This window comes from Salvia hispanica, chromosome 2, assembly GCF_023119035.1.
Source record: "Salvia hispanica cultivar TCC Black 2014 chromosome 2, UniMelb_Shisp_WGS_1.0, whole genome shotgun sequence".
Lineage (NCBI taxonomy): Eukaryota > Viridiplantae > Streptophyta > Magnoliopsida > Lamiales > Lamiaceae > Salvia > Salvia hispanica.
In genome coordinates, this window is record NC_062966.1 from 744,084 (window position 1) to 767,118 (window position 23,035).

The 23,035-nt window shown below is 37.6% G+C and overlaps 4 protein-coding genes across 6 annotated transcripts; all 4 read right to left on the minus strand.

Moving 5' to 3' along the window:
• Positions 1–34: 34 nt before the first annotated feature.
• Positions 35–3,122, minus strand: LOC125205082 (putative late blight resistance protein homolog R1B-14). The gene is made up of 3 exons (XM_048103896.1): positions 2,783–3,122; positions 413–2,681; positions 35–275 (listed from the first exon to the last, which is right to left on the minus strand). Exons 1-2 carry the CDS (start codon positions 3,120–3,122, stop codon positions 427–429), a joined length of 2,595 nt encoding a protein of 864 aa, XP_047959853.1. The 3' UTR covers positions 35–275; positions 413–426.
• Positions 3,123–7,232: 4,110 nt separating this feature from the next.
• On the minus strand, positions 7,233–9,839 carry LOC125205083 (putative late blight resistance protein homolog R1A-10). Its single transcript, XM_048103897.1, has one exon. The coding sequence runs from the start codon at positions 9,837–9,839 to the stop codon at positions 7,233–7,235; it is 2,607 nt and encodes an 868-aa protein (XP_047959854.1).
• An 88-nt stretch (positions 9,840–9,927) lies between these two features.
• LOC125208138 (acetylglutamate kinase, chloroplastic-like) lies at positions 9,928–11,945 on the minus strand. 3 transcript variants are annotated; one of them, XM_048107714.1, is made up of 2 exons: positions 11,792–11,945; positions 9,928–11,094 (listed from the first exon to the last, which is right to left on the minus strand). In XM_048107714.1, the coding sequence occupies exon 2, from the start codon at positions 11,064–11,066 to the stop codon at positions 10,029–10,031; it is 1,038 nt and encodes a 345-aa protein (XP_047963671.1). In that variant the 5' UTR covers positions 11,067–11,094; positions 11,792–11,945; the 3' UTR covers positions 9,928–10,028. The 3 variants fall into 3 exon arrangements, with proteins under 3 accessions (XP_047963671.1, XP_047963669.1, XP_047963670.1); XM_048107712.1 differs by having other exon boundaries at positions 9,928–11,104; positions 11,792–11,944; XM_048107713.1 differs by having other exon boundaries at positions 9,928–11,111; positions 11,792–11,944.
• A 698-nt stretch (positions 11,946–12,643) lies between these two features.
• Positions 12,644–18,947, minus strand: LOC125208137 (protein PHYTOCHROME-DEPENDENT LATE-FLOWERING). Its single transcript, XM_048107711.1, has 12 exons — positions 18,615–18,947; positions 18,194–18,233; positions 17,992–18,056; positions 17,788–17,868; positions 17,330–17,410; positions 17,000–17,158; positions 16,825–16,923; positions 15,445–16,751; positions 14,875–15,101; positions 14,648–14,796; positions 14,501–14,539; positions 12,644–14,420 (listed from the first exon to the last, which is right to left on the minus strand). Exons 1-12 carry the CDS (start codon positions 18,768–18,770, stop codon positions 12,909–12,911), a joined length of 3,915 nt encoding a protein of 1,304 aa, XP_047963668.1. The 5' UTR covers positions 18,771–18,947; the 3' UTR covers positions 12,644–12,908.
• Positions 18,948–23,035: the final 4,088 nt, after the last annotated feature.

Here is a 23,035-nt window from a genome sequence, read left to right on the forward strand (position 1 = left end):
CAATAATTTATTATTTGAAACAAATTCAAGCAAATAAACAAGCCAGTAATTTATTATTTGCAACAAATTTAAGCAAATAAACAAGCCAAGTGGTAGCAACAAAAATAAGAGTTACAAATTCAATGGAACAAGCAAACATGCTCAAACAGTACTTGCAAAGAAAAACGCTCAAAACAGAACACAACAGTAGGTGTCAATCCGCACATCCCCAAGAACTACTTCCGACATAAGCGGCCTCATCAGTCCATGAACAGACAGAGAGAGAGAGATTACATCTGCAGAGTGACACTAATGAGTTGCTAGTGGCTATATCCAGCATATTTGCAATATTTTCTGTCTATATATGTTTGCCTAGAAACTGAAAATGGAAACCAATGTACCATCAAATGCATTATTGTAACTGCCTCATTACCTCAATGTTTCAGACTAAAAATAGTCTATCTCAACTTGAAAGTTGGGGCTTGCAAGGCTCCGTACCGCTTGGTTGTTGCTGTTGTTGAAGAGCACAACTCGAACTTGTAATTCATCTTGCTCCTCTGCTATCGTCTTGGCAGACTCCACCACTGATTCGCTGCAATATTCCAAGTGAATTGATTGCATCGTTGGTATTTCACCAATTTCACAAGGGATCTCCTCCAATTCCTTTGTTGCGTAAAGACGAAGTTTCTCAAGGCATGGAATGTGAGAGCTATCTGTTATCCAGGATACCAAATGACACCATTTCAGTTCCAAGTATTTGAGGCTTGGGAACTGTTTTTCACTTGTTTCCCACACGCCATTCTCGAAACCAGCTCGTTCCAATTTAAGCTTCTGAAGAAGAGGTAATGCACCTATATTTTCAAGATTCTGTCCAGTCAATTTCCAAATGGGGGTGTGCCATCCCAAGCTCAACTTCTTAAGACAGCGTGGAAAAATGGTATCCAAGCTCCAATGAGGTTCATAACACCAACAGGACTCTAGTTTAACCATATACCTAAGATCTTCAAGTAAAAAATTAGTTGCTGTCAATTTCTTTATATTGGGGATACACATAGGCCCCATAGGGCTAAACTTCAGATCAACTCCTTTGAGCGTTTGTAGATTTCTCATGACGGGCCAGGGAAAATAAGGACGTTCCATAGATATATCTCCTTTGTGGAACTCAATATGCTTAAGTTGAGTCATCCACATAATATATGATGCATCAACCTTTGTAGAATGAAAAATAATAAGTGTTTGTAGATTCCAGAGAAAAGTGATTGAAGAAGGGATTTCAGACACCCTCTGAACTCCAACAGCAAGATACCGTGAGTTCACAAACTGGAACAAATCATCAAACAAATAATTGTGGCTTCCACATCTATCTGTATCAAAAGCTTTCAATGTCCTCAGCAGTCTTGACTCAGGCATCAGAACAACTTCATCACAATGACATAAAAGCGTACGAGCAAGCGGCATAGATTGTAAGGCATCACGAACCTCGTCCTTTGAAGTGCCTCCAGGTATAACTACACAACGTTGCCTATTTAAGGCCTGAGACTTATGCTGCCCTGTCACATAATAAAAGCCCTCTTTCCCAGCTTCTCTGCAACAAAGGTCTCTCAATAGATCATGAACTTTGCAACGCTTTATGTTTCCAGTCGACCCCAACTCATGAACTAGAATGAGATTTCTGTCAATTAGCTCATTTAAGTACTCTTTTGCGCTCGTTTCCAAGCTTTTCCCACTTTGTGGTCTTAGAAACCCTTCCGAAACCCACAACTGGACGAGTGTTGAGACACGAACTGCACGGTCTTCATCAAACACTCCCATGTATAGAAAACATGGCTTCAAGTACACTGGCAAATGATTGTAGCTTAGTTTTAGAATTTTCAAGCAAAAATCTTCATCAGCCGAATTCACTACTGAACTTGAGTTTGTTCTTATGGATTCCCAACATTCTTCAGTGTGTTCCATTTTTTTCAAAAGGCCTCCTACCACCACAATTGCTAACGGAAGTCCTTTGCAATTCTCTACAATTTTCTTTCCAATTTCCTCCAATTCTAGTGGACAACGTTCCTCCCCAAACACAGAGTTGGAGAATAGATCCCATCTACTAACCTCATCTAATAACTTCAATCGAAGGCAATAATTTTTGTTCAATTGAGAACTCAACTGTGATTGCCTAGTTGTCACCACTATGCGACTACCATTCCAATTATTAGGAAAGGAATTTTGCATCTTATCCCATGCATCGACACTCCACATGTCATCCATAACAATTATAAACCTTCTATTGAATAAATATTTGTGGAGTGCTTCTCCTACTTCATATTCACTCATTTCACTCATTTGTTCCTTGCTTTTTCTGTTGGCTTGAGAAAGCAGCTCACAGAGAATTTCTCTTGTGTCAAAATTTTGAGAAATTGTGACCCATGCACGAATATCAAAATGCTCCTTAATATAAGGAAGTGCATAAACATGTTTCGCGAGAGTGGTCTTACCAATCCCTCCCATCCCTACAATAGGGATGACTTGGAGTTGGCGATCATCTACTCCGTTGGTGAGCTTGTCCATGATTTCACGTGATGCATCACCAAACCCACCATGATGGAAGATCTCGACGAACCACCAGATGTTGAGACACTTCTGTGGAGCTGAGCTTCGGACACAGATATCTTCATCGCCTCCTTCTTGACCAAATCCACGTCTTTTATAACTATCTTCAAACCTCGATAAAGATTATCAATGTAACTGATTTTCCTGCGATGATGTTTGGGTTTCATTAGACATTCAAAGTAATTGGACCACATGAGCGGTTTACTTTGAGTGCTGGAGCCAGCAGAAGTACTGGTTTCTCCTCCTGAGTATATTTGTCGATGATAAGCTCCACTCGATTTACGCAGCTTAATCATGTCCACAATATGGGACTCGATCACATCTTGGGCAGCATATGCTACCTCAGAAATACGAATCTCCAACGGATCAGCTTCGTTTGTGTTGGCAACAGGGGAATTATAGGTTTCAAGAAATTGTTGCAAGGAGGTAACAGTATGAGTGAGGGATTGAAGTTGTTGTTGGTGGATAGAAATCGGAGGGGAAGGATGATGCTTGATATCATCTAAGATATGCATGAGTGAAGTCAGAGCTGCATAAGCTGCCATGGTCGATCTGTAACTGCCAAAGCTCAGACTTGAGGCTTGTTGAGAAGAAATGCTGTTAAAAATCTAGTCCACAAATATAAGACATGTATGTTGCCCCACAGTGTAAAGCCTAGTCCACAAATATTTCTTGGTGCATTCTCTCATTTTATCTTTTGAAACCACTAGAAATTATCTGTTGAAACTAGCTTCCAATTTTTGAGGACCTTGGGAACTTAACATGTCGGAAAATATATAAAGTTCTGTACTACTAACATTTTTGAGAAACATATGTAGCTTAAGCATTTCATCTATATACCTCCTATCTCACGACTTGATAGGAATTGATGAGCTATGCCCCCAACCGGAACCGTACCTTCTTGTGGCCAACGAGAGCGTTTGAAATAATAATATCACAAATTGGTAGTGTTAATTACATTATCATGTCTAGGCAAATTGCGCCAACACCAAGTTCGACTTCTACGATCCCTCCGAGCAACAAACTCTCAAGGTTTATCACCAGGTTACGAAACAAACTATAGTTCATGATATCCAAGACTCTAAAAATGCTCCACTTCAACTTCAAAGTTGGCACTTGCCAATCTCTTCAGTGCTTCTCCTTTCTTCCGAACTATAGCTCGGACACGAAGGTCTAGTTGGTCTCCACATAAATCCTCTTGTTCATCTACTATCTTTTTAGCTGACACCACCGCTGATTCGCTGCAATATTCCAAAAATATCGACTCCAGTGTTGCTATTTCTAAGAGACGAAGACGAAGCTTCTGGAGAAGTGGGAACTGTCCGACACAATCCAATCATCTAGACCAGAACACCAACACAAATCTAGAAACTTGAGGCTTGGGAATTGACCTTCAATGGTATCCCACTTGCCTGTTTTGAACACACCGCGTTCTAATACAAATTTCTCGAGAAGGGGCAATGAACCGATTTTCAACATCATGTCTTCCAAATCCAACTCGTGTTCGTACGAGCCAGTAACATACAACTTCCTGAGGGAGTGTGGGAACCTAATCCACTGCCAATACACATCATTTCCAAATCCTAACTCGGTGGAGCAACGCAAGCTTTCCAATTTACTCAAACACTGGAGATAGCTGAGACAGTTTTCTCTCCCCCTTTTTTTCTCATTGTACCTTACATACAATTTCTTCACATTTGGAATTCTTTTAACCACATCCTCGTTCAAAAACAAATTCACCACTCCTTTGAGTGTCTGTAGATTCTCCATGATAACAAAGTCGCTGGCGCCACAAGGAGGGTCCGGAAGGATCAATCCGCCTATCGAAAGCTTCTCTATCTCAAACACGAGATGGCGAAGTTGATGCAGTTTCTAAATTTCAATCGGCACAACAAGATATCGATAACAATGAACAATCAATGTGTGTAAATTCCAAAGCAAATTAATCGAAGAAGGGAATTTGGACCCTTTATTAACTCTAACAGCAAGGTATCGTGAGTTCACTAATTCAAACACATTATCTAAGAAATAAGCACCATTCCCATAAGTAATATATGCATCATATCCTTTGAATGTCCTCAACAATCATAGATTGCGAGGCAATCGAAATTCTATATCGTCGTTACATATTATGGAACGAGAATGTGACAAAGATCCCAAAACTTCACTTGTTAACAACCTTGCATTTTTAAGAACAATCCGAGATTGTCTATTTATTGCTGAAGGATAACCTTTTGTGACATGATAAAAGTTTTCCTTTTCAACTTCTTTCAAACACAAATCTCTCAACAAATCATGAATTTTACAAAACTTAATATTTCCAGTAGACCCCAACTCATCGACCAAAATGAGATTTCTATCAACCAACTCCTTAAAGTATTGTTGCGCAACTGTTTCCAAACATTTCACGCTACTTGGTTTTAAAAATCCTTCAGAAACCCACAACTTCTTGAGGATTGACACGGGGATCCTACGATCTTCCTCAAAAATGCCCATATACAAGAAACATGGTTTCAAATAGTTTGGCAAATAGATGTAGCTCAATCTCAATATTTTCAAGCAAAATTCATCATTTCTGTTAATAATCCAAATTTTGCTCTATGTGCCACCAATATTCTCTTGTGCGCTCAGATTTTGACAAAAGACCTCCTATCGCAGCAATTGATAAAGGAAGCCCTTTATAATTTGCTACAATATTCTTTCCAATATTCTCCAACTCGAGAGGACAACTAACTTTCCCAAACACAGTCTTACAAAACAATCCCCAACTGCTATCCGTATCCAGAAATTTCATACCAACTTTGTAAGACTCATTCAACTGAGAACCGACGTTTGATAGCCTGGTTGTTACGATTATTCGACTCCCATTTTTGTTATCAGGAAAGAAAAAACGTATCTTCTCCCACATGTCTACACTCCACATGTTATCCATTATTGCAAGATACCTCCTACCATATAAAAACTTGTACAACTTTTCTCCTAATTCGTTCTCACTCAAATTTTCACTCATATTCCGATCACGTGATTGCCCACTTGCTTTATTATAAACCTCCCTCAGTATTTCTCTAACATTGTAAGCTTGAGAAATTGTAGTCCAAGCACGAATATCAAAATGATCCTTAACAAGTGTATTCTCAAATAAATTTCTGGCAAGAGTGGTCTTACCAATTCCGCCCATTCCCACGATGGGGATGATTTGACAGTTGAGTTGATCGTTAGCGAGCTTATCCAAAACTTCAGTAAACACCTCGTCAAAGCCCACCATCACATTTTTGTTAACAGCATGAGTCGAGGAGACCTCTCTTTGCGGCTGAGCAACAACTGCAGTCTTCTCCATGGCCTCTTTCTTGATCAGATTCATTTCTTCAATGACTTTCTGTAGATCGTCGTAGAAGTCCTCTTCGATAGTTGGAGTTGCGCTTGTGCTTGCTCGTGCCCAATTATATACACCTCGAAACAAGTTACTAATAAACTTGCTCATATTCCCATGTGTGGATCGTCTAAGAATTTGATCCACAATATGGGATTCGATAATGTCCTCAGCTGCATAAACTGCATCAGCAATGCAACGCTCCAATGGATCAGCTTCACGGCCATCAGCAACAACAGGGTAAATATATCCATCAAGAAATTCCAGCAAGAAGGTGACAATTTGAGTGACAATTTGTGGATAGAAATGGGAGGGGAAGGGTGTTTTTCAAGTGTATCTATGATATGCATAAGAGAAACCAGAGCTCCATATATAGCAGATAAGATGTGAACAACTCATATGCTGCATTACTGAGAATATGTTCCTATGCTTCAGTTGCTGTAAGGCAACCATCAACTACTATTTTTTTTTAATTCTAAAAGCAATGAGTTATTTATACTTTATGCTAAAAAATTGTCTGTTCTTAAAATTCTCATGAACCTCCAACTGAGCTTGTCTTCCCCTACTTTCTTAATTATAAGGTCTAAAATCTTAATAGAGTGAAGGAAAAGAGAAATTAGAATTTTATATTGTTTTGGTAATTCATAAAATAATTGATTCATTCTTAAGCTAATTGTTAGGAAGACATTCAAATAGAATATTCTCACACATCTTGAAGCCTTTGTTATTGTTGCTCTAACTTTCAATTATTGAAACAGTTGGTAAAAATCTGCTTTTCAACAATAGGTAACTAGAAATTAAAGACTTCTCTGGTTCAAAATATTTTATAAAATTTGAATGAACCTAAATTGAACGAACACTAAATATACTTCATCAATTTAAACAAACCTTTAGATCAAATTTTCTAAAATTGTCAATTTTGTACAATGGCAGTTGGGAATTCATGAAATTTAGCCAGTCAACATTTGAACTAACCAATAAGAAATATAGAATGAATGCATAAATATATTAAACAAGATGGAAAAATAGAGTGTACAAAATAGTTGAATAGAGAAATAGAGTGTAATTATGTAGAAATACAAGAACTGAAATGCTTCTGCTTGCTCTTACAGGAGAACATAAGCAACAACTAACAATAGGAAGAGGTTATAGTATTTAAGCAGCACAAGATCAAACTTTATTACAAGCTTACCAAAAACACTCCAGTTCATTCTTCTAATGAGCTAGCTCAGTCTTCACGGTGTTCTGCATCTTCAACATGAGTTGGAATGGGTACTCTTCCATGCTAGTACCTCATAGAGGTGATTTCAACTTCAAAGTTGGCACTTGCCAAGCTCTTCAGTTCTTCTTGATGCTTCCAAACTCTCGCTTGAACATGAAGGTCTAGTTGGTCTCCATATAGATCCTCTTGTTCCTCTACTATCTTTTTAGCTGACCTCACCACCGATTCACTGCAATAAACCAATTCAATTGATTTCAACGTTGCTATTTCTCCCACTTCTGATGGGATCTCCTTCAGTTGATCGAAAGAATTAAGACGAAGCTTCTGGAGAAGTGGAAAGTGAGAGTTGTCTGACACAATCCAATCTTTTAGGCCACCACAAAACTCCAATCTCAGAAACTTGAGGCTTGGAAATTGGCCTTCAATTGTTTCCCACTTGCCTGTTTCGAAGATACCGTGTAATAGTACAAACTTCTCGAGAAGAGGCAATGACCCGATTTTTGGCATTATGTCTTCCAACACCATATCAGAAGAGGCAATAATAAACAACTTCTTGAGGGAGTTTGGGAACTTAATCCTCTGAAAATATTCATCACTCTCATTTCTGGAATTACAGTGGAAATTTTCCAATTTACTAAAACACTGAAGATACCCGAGACAGTTTTCTCCTTCCATTTGTTTCTTACCATATCCTAAAAGCAATTTCTTCACATTGGGAATTCTTTTAATCACCTCCTCGTTCAAAATCAAATTCTTCACTCCTTTGAGTGTTTGCAGATTCTCCATGACAACAATTTCATTGTCGCCACTGGGAGGATTCGGGAGAATCAATCCGAAGGACGAACAATCGAATATGAGGTGCCGAAGTTGATGCAATTTCCAAAATTCAATCGGGATAATAAGACAATTCGAGTAACTAATAATCAAAGTGTATAGATTCCAAAGCAGAGCAATCGAAGTAGGGAATTTGGAATTCTCATGAAGGTGAACCGCAAGGTACCGTGAGTTTACCAATTCAAACACATTATCTAGCAAACAAACCCCACCCCCATGGAGTGTCCTCAACAATCTAAGATTGTGAGGCCATTGAACTTCTCCAATCCACCATATACGATTATTATCACATATCATGGAACGAACATGGGACGAATATCCTAAGACTTCGTTTGTTTGCAACCTTGCATTTTTACGTGGAAAAACAACCCGACGTTCGCTATTATTGGCCACATGATAAAACCTTTCCTTTTCAACTTCTTTCAAACACAAATCTCTCAACAAATCATGAATTTTACAAAACTTGACATGTCCAATAGAGCCTAACTTATGAACTAAAATGAGATTTCTATCAACCAACTCCTTAAAATACTCTTGTGCTATTGTTTCCAAACATTTCCCACTCCTTGGTTTTAAAAATCCTTCAGATACCCATAACTTCTCTAGCATTGACACACGGATACTACGATCTTCCTCAAAACCACCCATGTACAAAAAACATGGTTTCAAATAGTTTGGCAGATAGATATAGCTCATCCTCAATATTTTCAAGCAAAATTCATCATTATTGTTAATAACAATTGAATTTAAATTCTGCTCTATACGCTCCCAATATTCTTTTGTCCTCTCAGATTTTGACAAAAGACCTCCTATTGTAGTAATTGATAAAGGAAGCCCCTTACAATTCGCTACAATATTCTTTCCCATGTTCTCCAATTCAAGAGGACAACTTTCTTTCCCAAACACAGTCTTACAAAACAAATCCCAACCACTAGTCTCATCTAGAAATTTTACACCAACTCTATATGACTCATTCAACTGAAAACACAAGTTTGACAGCCTAGTTGTTACAATAATTCGACTCCCATTATTGTCATTAGGATAGAAAAATTTGATCTTGTTCCACACATCTATACTCCACATATCATCCATTATAATGAGATACCTCCTACCTGACAAATGCTTGGATAACTTTTCTCCTAATCGGTCCTCACTCAGATCACTCGACTTTCCACTTACTTGAAAAAGAACTTCTCCAAGAGTTTCTCTAACATTATAAGTTTGAGATATTGTTGTCCAAGCACGAATATCAAAATGTTCCTTAACAAGTGCATTCTCAAATAGATTTATGGCAAGGGTGGTCTTACCAATGCCGCCCATTCCCACAATGGGGATGATTTGGCGGTTGAGTTGATTCCCAGTGAGCTTATCCAAAACTTCAAGAAACACTTCCTCCAAGCCCACCATCACATTTTCCTTCACAGTTAAAGAAGACGTCAAGGCAACAATGGGCTTTTGCTGCATCTGAGCTTTGACTGCAATATTCTCCGTCTCTCCTCTGATCAGGTTCATTTCTTCTATCACCTTTTGTAGATCATGAAAGAAGTCATGACCTTCAACGATTCTGGATCCTCTGTGAATGTGATCCACAATCTGGGATTCAATAACATCCTCAGCTGCATAAACTGCATCAGCAATGCGACGCTCCAATGGATCAGCTTCATGGCCATCAAGAACAACTGGTGAAATATAACCATCAAGAAACTCGAGCAAGAAGGTAACATTTTGAGTGAGAGATTCAACTTGTGTTATGTCGATATAAATGGGAGGAGAAGGATGTTTCTCAAGGGTATCTATTAAATGCATAAGAGAAATCAGAGCTCCATAGGCCGCCATGCTCAACTCGATCTACAAATGCACACGCAGAATGTGAATGAAAATGGGAAAATATTTAGAAGACAACCGATCTTGTATTATGACTCCAGAAGCAAAACCATGAGAAATTCTCCCACAAATTCCATTTCCAAATATGAAATAAAAACTGACATAAGCCACAAAGCATTACTATTAGTTTACCAGCAATACTTATCCAGTGATCATCGTCCCAGCGCCTTCATCAGTGAGAATCTCAAGGAGCAGCGAATGCTTCAGCCGCCCATCGATGATGCTCGTCGTCCGAACACCTTGTGCCAGTGACCTCACGCAGCAGTTGACCTTCGGGATCATCCCACCAGCTATTGTCCCCTCTTCAATCATCTTCTTCACTCCCTTGATGTCGATCTCCCTCACCAGACTCTCTGGCTTGTTCCGATCCTCCAGTATCCCGGCCACGTCCGTCAGCAATATCAGCTTCTCCGCCCCCAGCGCCGCCGCCAGCTCACCAGCTGCCGTGTCCGCGTTGATGTTGTAGGCCTGTCCGGTTGCATCAGCAGCGACCGAGGCGATCACGGGGAGGTGGTTGTTGTCAATGAGCGGCCGGATTATCGTGGGATCGACACTCGCGATGTCGCCAACGAAACCGAGCTGCGAGGCGTTCGGAGAGGGCCGAGCCGTCAAGAGCCGGCCATCGATTCCCGATAAACCGACCGCGGTCCCGCCAGCTTTGTTGATCAGCGCGACGAGCTGCTTGTTCACTTTACCAACTAACACCATCGACACAATCTCCATGGTCGATGCATCGGTGACACGGAGCCCGTTGAGGAAATTTGGCTCGATGTTTAGCTTGCCGAGCCACTGGTTGATCTCTGGCCCACCTCCATGGACAAATACGATACGGAGGCCAACACAGGAAAGAAGCACGACATCAGCAATCACAGACGCCTGCAGGGCCTCGGATTTCATCGCTGCTCCTCCATACTTAACAACAATGGTCTTGCCACGGAATTTCTGGATAAAGGGCAATGCCTCGGATAGAATCTTCACTCGAGTTTGAGCAGAAGTGAAGTCTTGATCAACTTCTGGAGCTACAATCGACTGTAAAGACGATCTGAGGCTTGTGCTTATACGGCTGGGCTTGAATTTGGCCAAAGGCGCTACGTTTTGCCTTGAAAGAGCAAAACTACTAGATTTTTCAAGAACTGCTGGTAAAGGGGAACTAATCGGGCGGATATTGGCAGCTAACATCCTTACTTCAACAGCTTCGAAAACGAACCTATTAAAGACTTCAAACTAGCAACGTATAAGCTCATCGCCCCATCCACAAATCCAAGAGCAAACGACCAAGACAAGACGAAAAATCATGATGCATACAAATCTAAAATCCCAAAAAGTATTAAAGAATAAATGGAGAAATGCACATTGATATGAACTCCAAATTGCATAAACAGAACGAGAACATATCTATAGTCTATACTCAAAGTGAATCTCTTCCAAAAACATAAGGTATCTAAACTCTATTTGCCCAACTTGAAACCAAGAAACCCCTTAATTTCTGAAATTAACCAGCAACAAGAAAATCAAGAACAAGAGTTGCTTAAGACAAATAGAATCTCTTCATAAATTAGAACATCCAAACATAAAATCAACTTTTTCACATCATAGGGAAGTAATCGTAATCGTTCAAGAATGAGTAAAATCAAAACCGAAATGGTGCTAAATTAGGTTTCTGCAAACTCAAAAAATGCATCACAAAGCAAAAAAAACCTTAATTTCCATTCCATCACTCTCAAGTTTCACCTGCTTAGAAATTAGAAGCTCTAAACTGATATACAACTAAGAAACATCCATAAAAAACTAATCTTGAAGCAGTCTTTACTATCCAAGCAACATTTTTGATTTCCGCATGCATTGCCATATATCAGTTGCAGACACTTCACAAGAAAAAGAAGAAGAAATGAAAATCAGCTGACCTCTTTCACAAATTAGGACAGCGAATTGCAGAGGCCAGTAGCTGATTTCAGCAGCCAACAACAATTAAAAATGGGGATTGCTCAATGTGATGAGGGAAGTTAGATGTTTTGAGTGACAGTATTATATAGTGGAGAGGAACAGAATTAGGATTTATTGAGAAACTTTTTTTTTACTATTCATTTTTCCGAGTTTATTAGATGTATATATAATTTAATTATGATTTATTCATTTCAAAGAAGAAACTTTTAATTGTGATTTATTACCATTTCTGTGTTTATTGCCATTTCGACCTAACCAAAGAAGACCAGCATATTATAATAGTTTCTTTTGTTTTTCTTATGTTTTTCTCAGCTGTCAATTTTTGAAGGTTTAAATGCTAAAAAATACACAATTGATCCGATTTTAGTTTCTATTCGTTACTCCCTCCGTTCCTAAAATTTGTCATTTAATTTCATTTTCATCTGGCACTAAAAATTTGTAACACTTTTTACTATTTTTTTTTAGTGAAACTCATATTTCACTAACTCATTATCACTCATAAAACTAATATATAAAATTAGAACGCCAAACTTTTTGAACTCATTTTCTATTACATTTTTTAAAATCCATTTCGAGTCAAATGGTGACAAATTATTAAGGACGGAGGGAGTATTACTTACAAATATTAACACCACTTTCAATTTTTAATAAAATATAAACAACCAAAGTTTTCAGCCTATTCAAGAACATGGCCTGGCTCTGATTTTATAAAGGCTAACAGTTACTGCACTTTATATATGTTTTGAGGAATCTTCTATAAATAGCAATGCATAAATCATCCTAGTACATTACATAAAAGTGACAAAACCGAATAAACAAAATAAGCTTAATCCAACATGTGAGTATGTGACAATATGACATCTCCTAGCTTTACAACACATGTTATTACTATGTATCAGTTACAACATTCATCATTGAAGAGGAATGGAATTATGTATTCCCCCACTGAAATAGTCTTCTTCCTTTTACGTTTTATTCGGTGAACAGCCACACAATCAATCAGTAATGCTCCTCGGGGTTCAGTTTCGACATCTCATTTGGTATGCGTCTTACCCAGTTGTCACAGCCTCGTCAGCACTATACATTATTTACAGAGTTACTTTTGTTGACACCCTGTAGCTCCATTGGAGAGTTTGCGATGCTACCGACTGAGCCCATGGTCTGTGAGCTCAACTGAGGACTGGCGGGACAGGCTTCTGGATTACCAGCACCCATCGGATGAATGGCCCCAGAACTGAGCTGTGGGCTCATCGGAGTTCTCTGGCTCATTTGCTGGGGACTGGCCTGCTGTTGCTGTTGCTGTTGCTGTTGCTGAGTCATTTGGTGGGGAATCCCCACGCTTGAAGGCGATCCGACTGGTGGAGGCGAAACAACAGCTTGCAATGGTGACGTTGTTTCTTGCTGCTGTGGCTGCGGCTGCTGCTGTAGTTGCTGTTGTTGCAGCTGTTGCTGCATCTGCTGCTGCTGCTGCTGTTGTTGTTGTTGTTGTTGCTGCTGCTGCTGCTGCTGCATCTGTAGTTGCTGCTGCTGTTGTTGTTGCTGTAAGTGTAGCTGCTGCTGCTGAAGCTGATGTTGCTGCTGGTTCATGTAAGGATTCATTCCCGGTACCTTCGGTGGACCCATAGCTGTACGTTGCATCTGATTCATATTGGCCCGGTTTAGAGCAGCAGGGCCGAGCATGGAAAGATTTGATCCTGGATGCATCTGTCTAGCGCCAGGTATGCCTCCAATACTCGACTGCGGGTTTCCCAACAAATTCGCTCTGTTTTGGTTTCCCAACTTCATTTTCATGAAAGCTTGCTGCTGTGTAAGCGTCCCGGATCTAATGGCATTAGTAAGACTTGCAGCAGAAGTCAGATTCATGGGGTTCTGATTCATATTTCCTATGTTTGACATAGACCCCATCGGTGCAGAAATGCCCGATCCACTCACACCCCTAGCCCCACCGATTCCCATGACATTACCCAAGCCTCCAACTCCAAGCCCCATCATATTATTGCCAATATTTCCCATCCCGACGTTTCCAAGGCCAGGCATCATTTTTCTTTGCATTAACTGCTGCTGCTGCTGCGGCTGAAGAAGTTGCGATTGTTGCTGTTGTTGCATCATCTGAAACTGGAGAGCTGTGTTCTTGTTTGTCGTATGAGGCCCCAACTGCATGTTAGCATTCTGAGCTATATTATTCAGATGCTGCATCGAGTTCGTTGGGAGCATCCTTTGGAACTGGGGATGCTGCTGCGGCAGTTGAGGTTGCTGTTGCATAGGCGGCAGTTGTTCGGGTTGCTGAGGCCTTGAAGACACTGAAACCCCAGGTAGAAGTCCTTGGGACATTTGAATTGCCTGAGCACCTCCTGGAGGCAGCACCCTCATGCCTTGTAGGTTCTGTGATGAGGTTGAATTACCACTGTTGCTCGGTTTTGCGACATCGCTCGATTGCTGCAGAGAAACACCTTCAGAAAACTGCTGCATCTCAGGTGCTGCGCTAGTGGGAGATATTCCCGAAGGATTGGGCTGGGTCCCTGAGTTAGGATTCATCCGAACAGGTTTTGGTTGGACGTGATCCTCCATGTGATAACCTTCCCGTGTCATCTGCTCGAGTATATATTATCAGCAGCAAATTGAGCTAAATCACAATCACTGAATTTTTTAACTAAAAAGTGCTAACATACCAGTAAAGAATACTGCGCTGCAAGTAGATCAGCCATGTGCTGCATAGGCATCACATTTTGCAAGGAAGAAGCAAAATGAGTAAGTATTTACAGAAACAAGAAATGTCATCATGTTTATCAAAGAAAATTGATGCTTGAAAAGCTTACAGTATTTGGCAATGTTGGAAGGTAATCCTCTGCAGCCAAGTAATCTGCGTCCTCTATCTCCCCTATATGAATTGCAACAGCACCCTCATATGGTTTCTCCGACATGATCATCCTAGTTCTGGACTTTTGGACCATTTGGAAGGTATTACCTGACAGATCAAATTGTCAGGATCGGCCATATTCAGTTTGCCGGTATTATAGTAGAAATATTAAGAATGTTAATGCACCTTGAAGAATGCGCTCTGTCTGAATAAAGTTCAAAATCCTGGTCTTGCAAACATTCATGCTACCACCAACCAGGGACTTTGACAGTGGCATTTGACATGTTTCATCTTTCAAATTCTCATTGTTTGAATCACTTGAGAAATGAGACATCAGCTGTTGAGCTGAAAATGCATTAGGTTTCCTGATAGGGTACTCTTCCACCTTACCCTTTTTGCAATTAAGTTGAAACCTGAAAGCAAAAAAATCATTATATCTAACATAAAACAAATAATTATAGACAAGACATCATTCGAGAATATAATTCAACCTATTATCAAATACTATCAGATATTAGAAGTTTGTTTTCCTACAGTGGATTCTGTAATCGAGTTCAATGGTTGCTGTGACTTAAGTTCATGCTCAGTAGGACAAACACTCACAAAAAGTCATTCACTGAATCTTACCCGGACAGTACTACATTTCCCAGAGTGCAACAGAATATGTAAATATGATATCTACTTGATAATTTGGTGGCATGAAAACTAAAATCAGAATGACCATAAAAATTTGAGGATATTGATTGATGGAGATACCTCATAGCTACCATTTCTATCTTCGAGAATCTTTCCAATGTGGTCTGATCACCCAATGTCTGACTCCCAACAGGAGGGCTTGGTAAGCTCATATTGCCAACACTTGCTGGAGAGCCAACTCCACTCATTGCAGGGGTCTTAGGAAGAGAATTAGATCTGCGTTTTGCAGCTGCCTGTGCATGAGGATGCCTCTGCACAGACTCATTAGCACTTGAAGTGAAAGACGGGTTGCCACCAACACCAACAGATGTGACCGCAGATTTATCCTTTTGTGATGATACGAGCCCACTAGTTACAACAGCTCCAAATTGCCCCATAGAACCACTAGAAAATTCTCCAGATCTTGACGACAAAGGAGATTGAGGCAAGCCACTGCCAGAAACATGAGGACTCTGAACCAATTTTCTCTTCTGGAAAGGGTCTTCCTTTCTAGAATTATTATCAAGAGGCTGTCCAAGATTGTTCCAAGGAGATTGAGGGAAGCCAGATCTCATCATCTGATGTGGCATCCTTTGCTGCAACCGTGACTGCTGGGAGTCGATATTTGCTAATTCATTCTCTCCCATGGCCACACGACCATCGGGTTTATCCAATCTATCTGTCTCAACAGGTTCTTCCTTCAGGTTGTATCTTATTCCTTGCTGTCCAACACTGAATGGCATCTGCCCTCCTTCCTGATTTAGACTCCCTTCAAATGCCTGCTGAGGGAACTTTTGCATGCCATTGTTAGCATACTGCATGACTCTTCCAATTGACTGCTGCTGTATTAATGTGTTCTTCCAGTGAGATTCAGTCCCATGTAATGGATCCATCTGTGAACCAAAATGCTGTATATTTCCCTCAGGACCTGCATGTGTAAGCCTAGCCTTCTTGTTGGTCAATGGAGATGATTGTCCATCTTGATTCTCCCTCTTGCCATGAAGAGAAGCAGCAATGTTATCAGCGAATGGGATCATCATGTCCTGCCCACCAGGAGAACCTACAGAGGCATTCAAAAGTGCTCCTGTCCGCTGATCCTTCATTCTTGGGCTTACGCCTCCGGTATATTTTGGTTGGTAGGATGTCATAGGTGAAGGCAGAAGAGAGCCATCCGACCCAAAGCCATTGCTTCTTAGTTGAAGCATAGCATTCGAAACATTATTTTGACTGTTTGTATTCTCATAGGCAGGTTGCTGCACTAAAGTTCCTGCATCTCCCAACCTAGAACTTTCTGGAACTCTATCAAGACTTGCCTTCTTTCCATGGTTATTAGCTTCAGAAATCTGCCTCAATCTTTTCCTTCGCATGCTGCGTAGTTCTAAATTTAACTGAACACAGAGGTACACCAAAAATTATAATATGAAACTTAAAAACCATAAAGGGAAAAAAGATTAGACAAACCTTATTTTGAATTGGATCTTCAGATAGTTTGTCTAGCTGTGGGGATGGATCAAGACAAAGTTGTGGTTGTATAGCTTTCAAAATTCTAGACTCCACTTCCTTTACTCAAAAACATAATAATTCCAAGTAAGAAATTATCCTTCAACTGCGCAAATTACAGCGGAGGATCACTTACCATCAGATCACCATATGTCCAACCATTTTCTGAAATAGCTGGAATATCCTTCACTATATTTTCCAGTGACATTTTGAGAGACACTCTGTTGATTGCAGGTGAGCTTTCGCCAGAAGCCACGTTAACTCCTTCAGCAAAGCACTTGCGATAATCTCGCACCTGTGTTAATAATTACATTAAATTAGGATCTGATCTATTCCTCATAACATATATTTCTTCGTTTTATTTTATGTTTCACTTGAAAAGCATTTTGATAAGGATCCATTCAAGGTAATTGTAGTTGAGAAAAACTATCACTAACAACTCTATTTTCGACATTGGATAGCTTACCTCACAGATAATTGTCCCATCAATATATTTGCATGGTATGTCATCCAGAATATCTCCCGGCAATCGACCAGATTCAATTGCCTTCCACCAAAAAAAGCAAGTGAGATTTTCAAAATAATTAATCAGAAAAATTTGATGGTTTTAATATGAGGAATTTGACTAAAGATTCTATAAAAAAATGGGATCCAAATATTTATGTTGATATCAAACATTAAAAGTATGTACACTTGGAAAACAAAATGACATGAAGGTTAACAAAACCTGCCAATCAACATACAGCAAAGTCAACAGTTAATCAACCGTGATAAGTGGTACTGTTAAGTAGGGTAAAGAGTTTTTGGCATTTCATTGAGATTAACACAAGTTATAGCACTATACAACCTGCAACTGTAGATAAGGAATAAAACATGCAACGAGCTAAAATTCCTCTAAAATGGAGATATAAATCGCAAGCCTACCGAAAAAAGAGCCTCTGATGCTCTATCATATGGATGCAATAACTTCGGTACATCGTTGGATGTCTGGTTGGCAGATTCATTCTGAAGATTCATAGTGAACATAGTCAACCAACACACAAATAACACAAAAAAAAAATTCCATTTTTAACATGGGACCCTTAATTTCTTTCATACAAAAATTAAGAGGGATAATGAATGGCAGACCTCAACAGGTTTCCCGATCGAATATCCATCCGGAAAAAGTTTAAGAGTGAATGAAACTTCATTATCTAGCGAACAAAGATATAAGAGAAAGCAGTCAAGCACAATAGTAGTAATTAATACGATACCATGAAGCCAAATATTCAAAGAAAATGAGAGCAAAATCAGAATCTTGTGTATATAATTTAAGAAGATATCTACATACCTCCAATTTTAGTGATTCCCTTGTTCTCTCTGGCCTCTCCCTGTCCAATAAAGATCGAAATCGTTACGAAATGCAGCTGGATTTAGCAACTAAGCAAAGATAAAAGCTTCAAAGTTCCCTTTTTTCCTCACTGAGTCAAAACACAATTCATCATGTTTTATCTTTACAACAAACATCTCAATTTCTATCCAGCTCCCGATGCAATTTCATTCAACAAACCCCAAATCACATAAATCTAGGGGAAAAGAAAAGGAAACGCATGTAGAGCTCGTTCTAATTGAAAAGCCTCAAATACTCACCAAAATCGATAATTCTTCTCACACGATAAGGTTCAATTAGCTAATTCTACAATTCACACAGCATATACACATTCGCAAATCGAAATTTCGAAAAACATAAAGGGGGAAATTAGCAAGCGCACCAGCTTCCGAGCAGAGGCATCAGTTTTCTGCTTCGACGCAGCAATTTGGGAATCGATGAATTCGTCATCTTCGGCGCGTGGAACGGCCGCATTTGACGGCAGCGGTTTGGGGCGAAATCGCCGACCTGTTTTGGAGACCTTAAACGAGATCCCCATAGCTTTAGGGATCTCTACAAGCTGAATTCGCTACCTCGAGAACTTGAATAATGCATACAATTCATGAATTGAAGAGACGATTGCAGAAATTGATTTGCTTTTTTCTTCTCTGTGTGACTGTGTGTTTGTTCAGAGAGAGAGAGAGACGCAATCTTGTGTAGAACTCTTTGCTACTCGGCTTCGTCAAATTGAGTATACATTCTTTCATTTTTAATTTGTTATTTTCCAATTTTAGAAATTTTTTATTTATAAAAATTAATATTATTTTAATTATTTTCTTTTTACGTCTTTTTTATTTTTAAATTGTATATTAAAATTCGTATAAAGAGAAGAAGTACTTTTTAACGGCTTTTTCAAATTAATCAATTCAATTTTGCACTATACTATGTGAAAATATTGGTTATATTTTTTTAGGATATTTTTTAAAATTGTCTCTTTGTTTGGATGGCAAAAGGTAGTCTCTATACATGAAGATTAAATGAAATAATATATCCATTTCGTGAAATGGAATGCAGGACGACTTTAAGTAGTAATAAGAATATTTAAAGACTGATATATATGATCTGAGTATAAAAAAAAACACATTATTTCAATTGGAAAATGAATCTTAATCTACCAAACTAGATATCTATACAATATATGAAAGGAATATATGAAAGGAGAGTTTTGGAATATTTAGGTAAATAAGAGAAATTTTAGGGATATTTAGGAAAATAGTCATTTAAAATAGATTAAATAAATTAAAAATATATATATTTTGCAAATTATAGGAATAGACGTGTATAGATATGAAAAGCCAATATATGGATTAGTTTGTTATGCCTTCAATAAAATGAAACTGTCGTGATTTAATTTGTAATCAATTCGAAACATTAAATATTCTTAATTATAATATTTGTAACTGTCATCTTAAAAAGAAATTGTATTACGAATGCCGGAGAGGATCAACTCATTCAAATGATACACTATTCATCCTACACTAACAAAATAATAACACGTGGATATTCTTTAAATTAACAAAATAAAAGACTAAAAGTTTAATTATGATAATATATATCCTCATACACCAATAGTTTAATGCCATATATATATTCTTTACAAAAGGAAATAACAAACTAAAATCTAAAATTTAAACCCTAGAGGTTTCATTTATTTAATTCTCATTAAAAATCATAAACGTGAATCCCCCCCCCCCCAACACTTTTTCTTTCTTCATTAAAAATCATAAACGTAAATCCCCTTTTTTTTTCTTTTTTGTTAAACTTTGTTTTTTGTCTGCAAGGAAGGTTAGCTCCGATTAATTTACGTTTACAACTATGTACTATTACTTGATTTCGTGACTTATTTCAAACTTAATTGGTATTACGTGTTTCTTCTTCCTTCTAATTCTCTAAGTTAAATGCATAAAAAATATAATAAAGGATCGAAATATCTGTCAAAATATTTTATGTAATTGGTTTTAACTTTTTATGAGGCAGTACTAAAAATAAATGACATTGGATGAGAATATGATAAGTATGAGAGTTTTTTATCTAGAAGTTAAAATTTAATTATAAGAAAATTCTTGATAAATTGAATGTTTCGTTCATCCAATTTATAATGGAGACTGGAGAGCTTTTGACATTTTGTGGTTTTTAGAATGGTGAAACCTTTATTTAGTGTAGGAGTTGTTAATTTCATGGTGAAACTTTTATTTAGTGTAAGACTTGTTAAACGTTTAGCATGGTGAAACTAGGGGTGTGCATTCGGGTTTCGGTTCGGTTTTTCGCCCAAACCGAACCGAATCCGAAAAATTGAATTTCTGCTAAAATTGAAACCGAATCGAACCGAAAAACCGAAAAATCGAAAATCGAAAAACTGAAAACCGAACTTAAAAAACCGAACCAAACCGAAAAAACCGAAATTTCAAAACAAAACCGAAAAACCGAAAAAAATAGTATATTTTAATATATCTAATTTATTTTATTTTATATATACTAATAGAATATAAATATATATAATATATATAATATTTATTATATAAAAATATATTAGAAGAATATATATTATATATATGATATAATACTAAATTAATAGGATAAAAATATATAATAATATATTTGAAATATAATTCGGTTTTCGGTTTTTCGGTTTTTTTTTCGCCCAAACCTAACCGAATCGAAAAACCGGAATTTTTGTATTTTTAAAACCGAACCGAACCGAAAAACCGAACCGAATTTCAAAATTTCGGTTTGGTTCGGTTTCGGTTATTTTGCTCACCCCTAGGTGAAACCTTGATATTAATTTATCGCAGTTTTTTTGGCAGCTGTGTGGGGGATTACATGGCATTATTAAACGTGTATGAGGATATGTATCATCGTAATTAAATTTTTAGTCTTTTATTTTGTTAATTTATAGAATATCCACATGTCATTATTTTATTAGTGTAGGATGAAATGGTGTATCATTTGAATGAGGTGATCCTCTCCGAACTAATGCTTACCCCACAAACATAAGCCGCCTCTCCGAAATATGACTTTTGTTAGTTGGTTATTTAATTTCCATAGGTAGTGGATTAGTGGTATAGTTAGTGGTAATATTGCACAATAACATATAGCCAAAGAAAAGCAAGATTTGAAAATAAAATCTAATTGGTTTTCTAACTGTTAAATATGTCTCCCAAATATAGTTTTGAGTACTAGAGATGCTAGAGAAAAAACAAATAATTTTGTACTTTGTAGCAGACGGGGTGGCCCTCTTTGTTGCGGCCGTGCATGAACACGACCTTTTCAAATTCTTCTTCGTGTTGTTTATATTGTTCTCTTTGCATGTCTTTATGGTGGAAGTGATTTATGTTTTGAAGTGTCGAGCTTAATTATGTGATCTTTTTTCCTTTTCTTCGTGTCGAGCTTAATTATGCGATCTTTTTTCCTTTTATTCGTGTACTATTGTGAAGTGTTGAATGTATAATTTTTTTCATGTAGCGCTCTATATGAATATTAGGTTGGTGGCAGCTCTTATTCATTTGTCTTTCATGAACGTGGTATGGGCGGTAGCAGCTACACGGGAAGTAGGCGATGCGGGAATAATATTAGGATATGCAACCAGTTTTTTTTTTTTTTTTTTCGGGCTAAATGCATGCATATCGGTTGTATATTCCATGCTATTTTGTTTTATTTTTGTTGATGATTTGATCGATTTGGCTATCTTCTAATATAGATTTATACATTATTTTTATTGACATGTGTTCGTGGTTGATCTTTTGTAGTATAGATCTAAAAGTGATTTAAATGATATGTGATTTGTATGCAATTTTTAGTTTATAAACTTTTTGGTTATATGAGTTTCGAACTTGAAATAATAATATTGTTTCTCATTCGATATATGTGTTATTTTATTTTCTTTGTTTAATTTTATATTTTTTAATAATTATTTTTTATTTTATATATTTATGATTTCAAATTTCATACAATGATATTTTTATGAATTTATAAAATCATTTTACAGTATAAAATAAGTTTAAATAAAAGAGAATGAGTCGTGCATCACACACGTGGGTGATACTAGTACTAATTAAAAATTGACTAATTTTAGAGTATATATAGTTGATGTTAAACCATAGATAATTATAATTAATTGAAAATAAATAAATAATGATAAAGTCAATATTATAGTATGAAAATGAAACCAAATGAAGGTTCTCAGATATACTACTAGTAGTATCAAGTTGTGTAGGCAAAAGCAATTGGGCCATAATTCTGACTAATTTGTAAATTAAATTGGGCCTTATTAGAGACCCATAATATTTGGCCCCATTGAATAAGTAGTCCATTACTATTTTTAATTTTTAGAAATATCCACGTCAGAATTTCAAATACAATTTTTTCTTCCATATTTTGACTATTTTTGTAACTTACTCTATTTTCAAATATCATGCCATAAGTCCATAACTTTTTTATGTACTTTTATATGGCACAATCGTTATAGCCCTAAAAATGACGAACGTAAAGTAACAGTATGGAAGTAGTTCATAACAAAATCAACATATAAACAAAAAAAAACAGGCTGATTAAAACCACTATAAAAAAAACACCGGATGAACGCACAAACAAATCCCGACTTTGTCCATCAACCCCTCACTAGAGAAGAATGGTTTCACGTTAGCTCTAAGTCCGAAGAGAAACTCTAACAACAACCATAGCATACAGAACATAAGCAATAACGATAGTTAACAACAAATGATCCATATAATTTTGTTTTCGGAGAATTTTTTTTTTCTTCCTTCA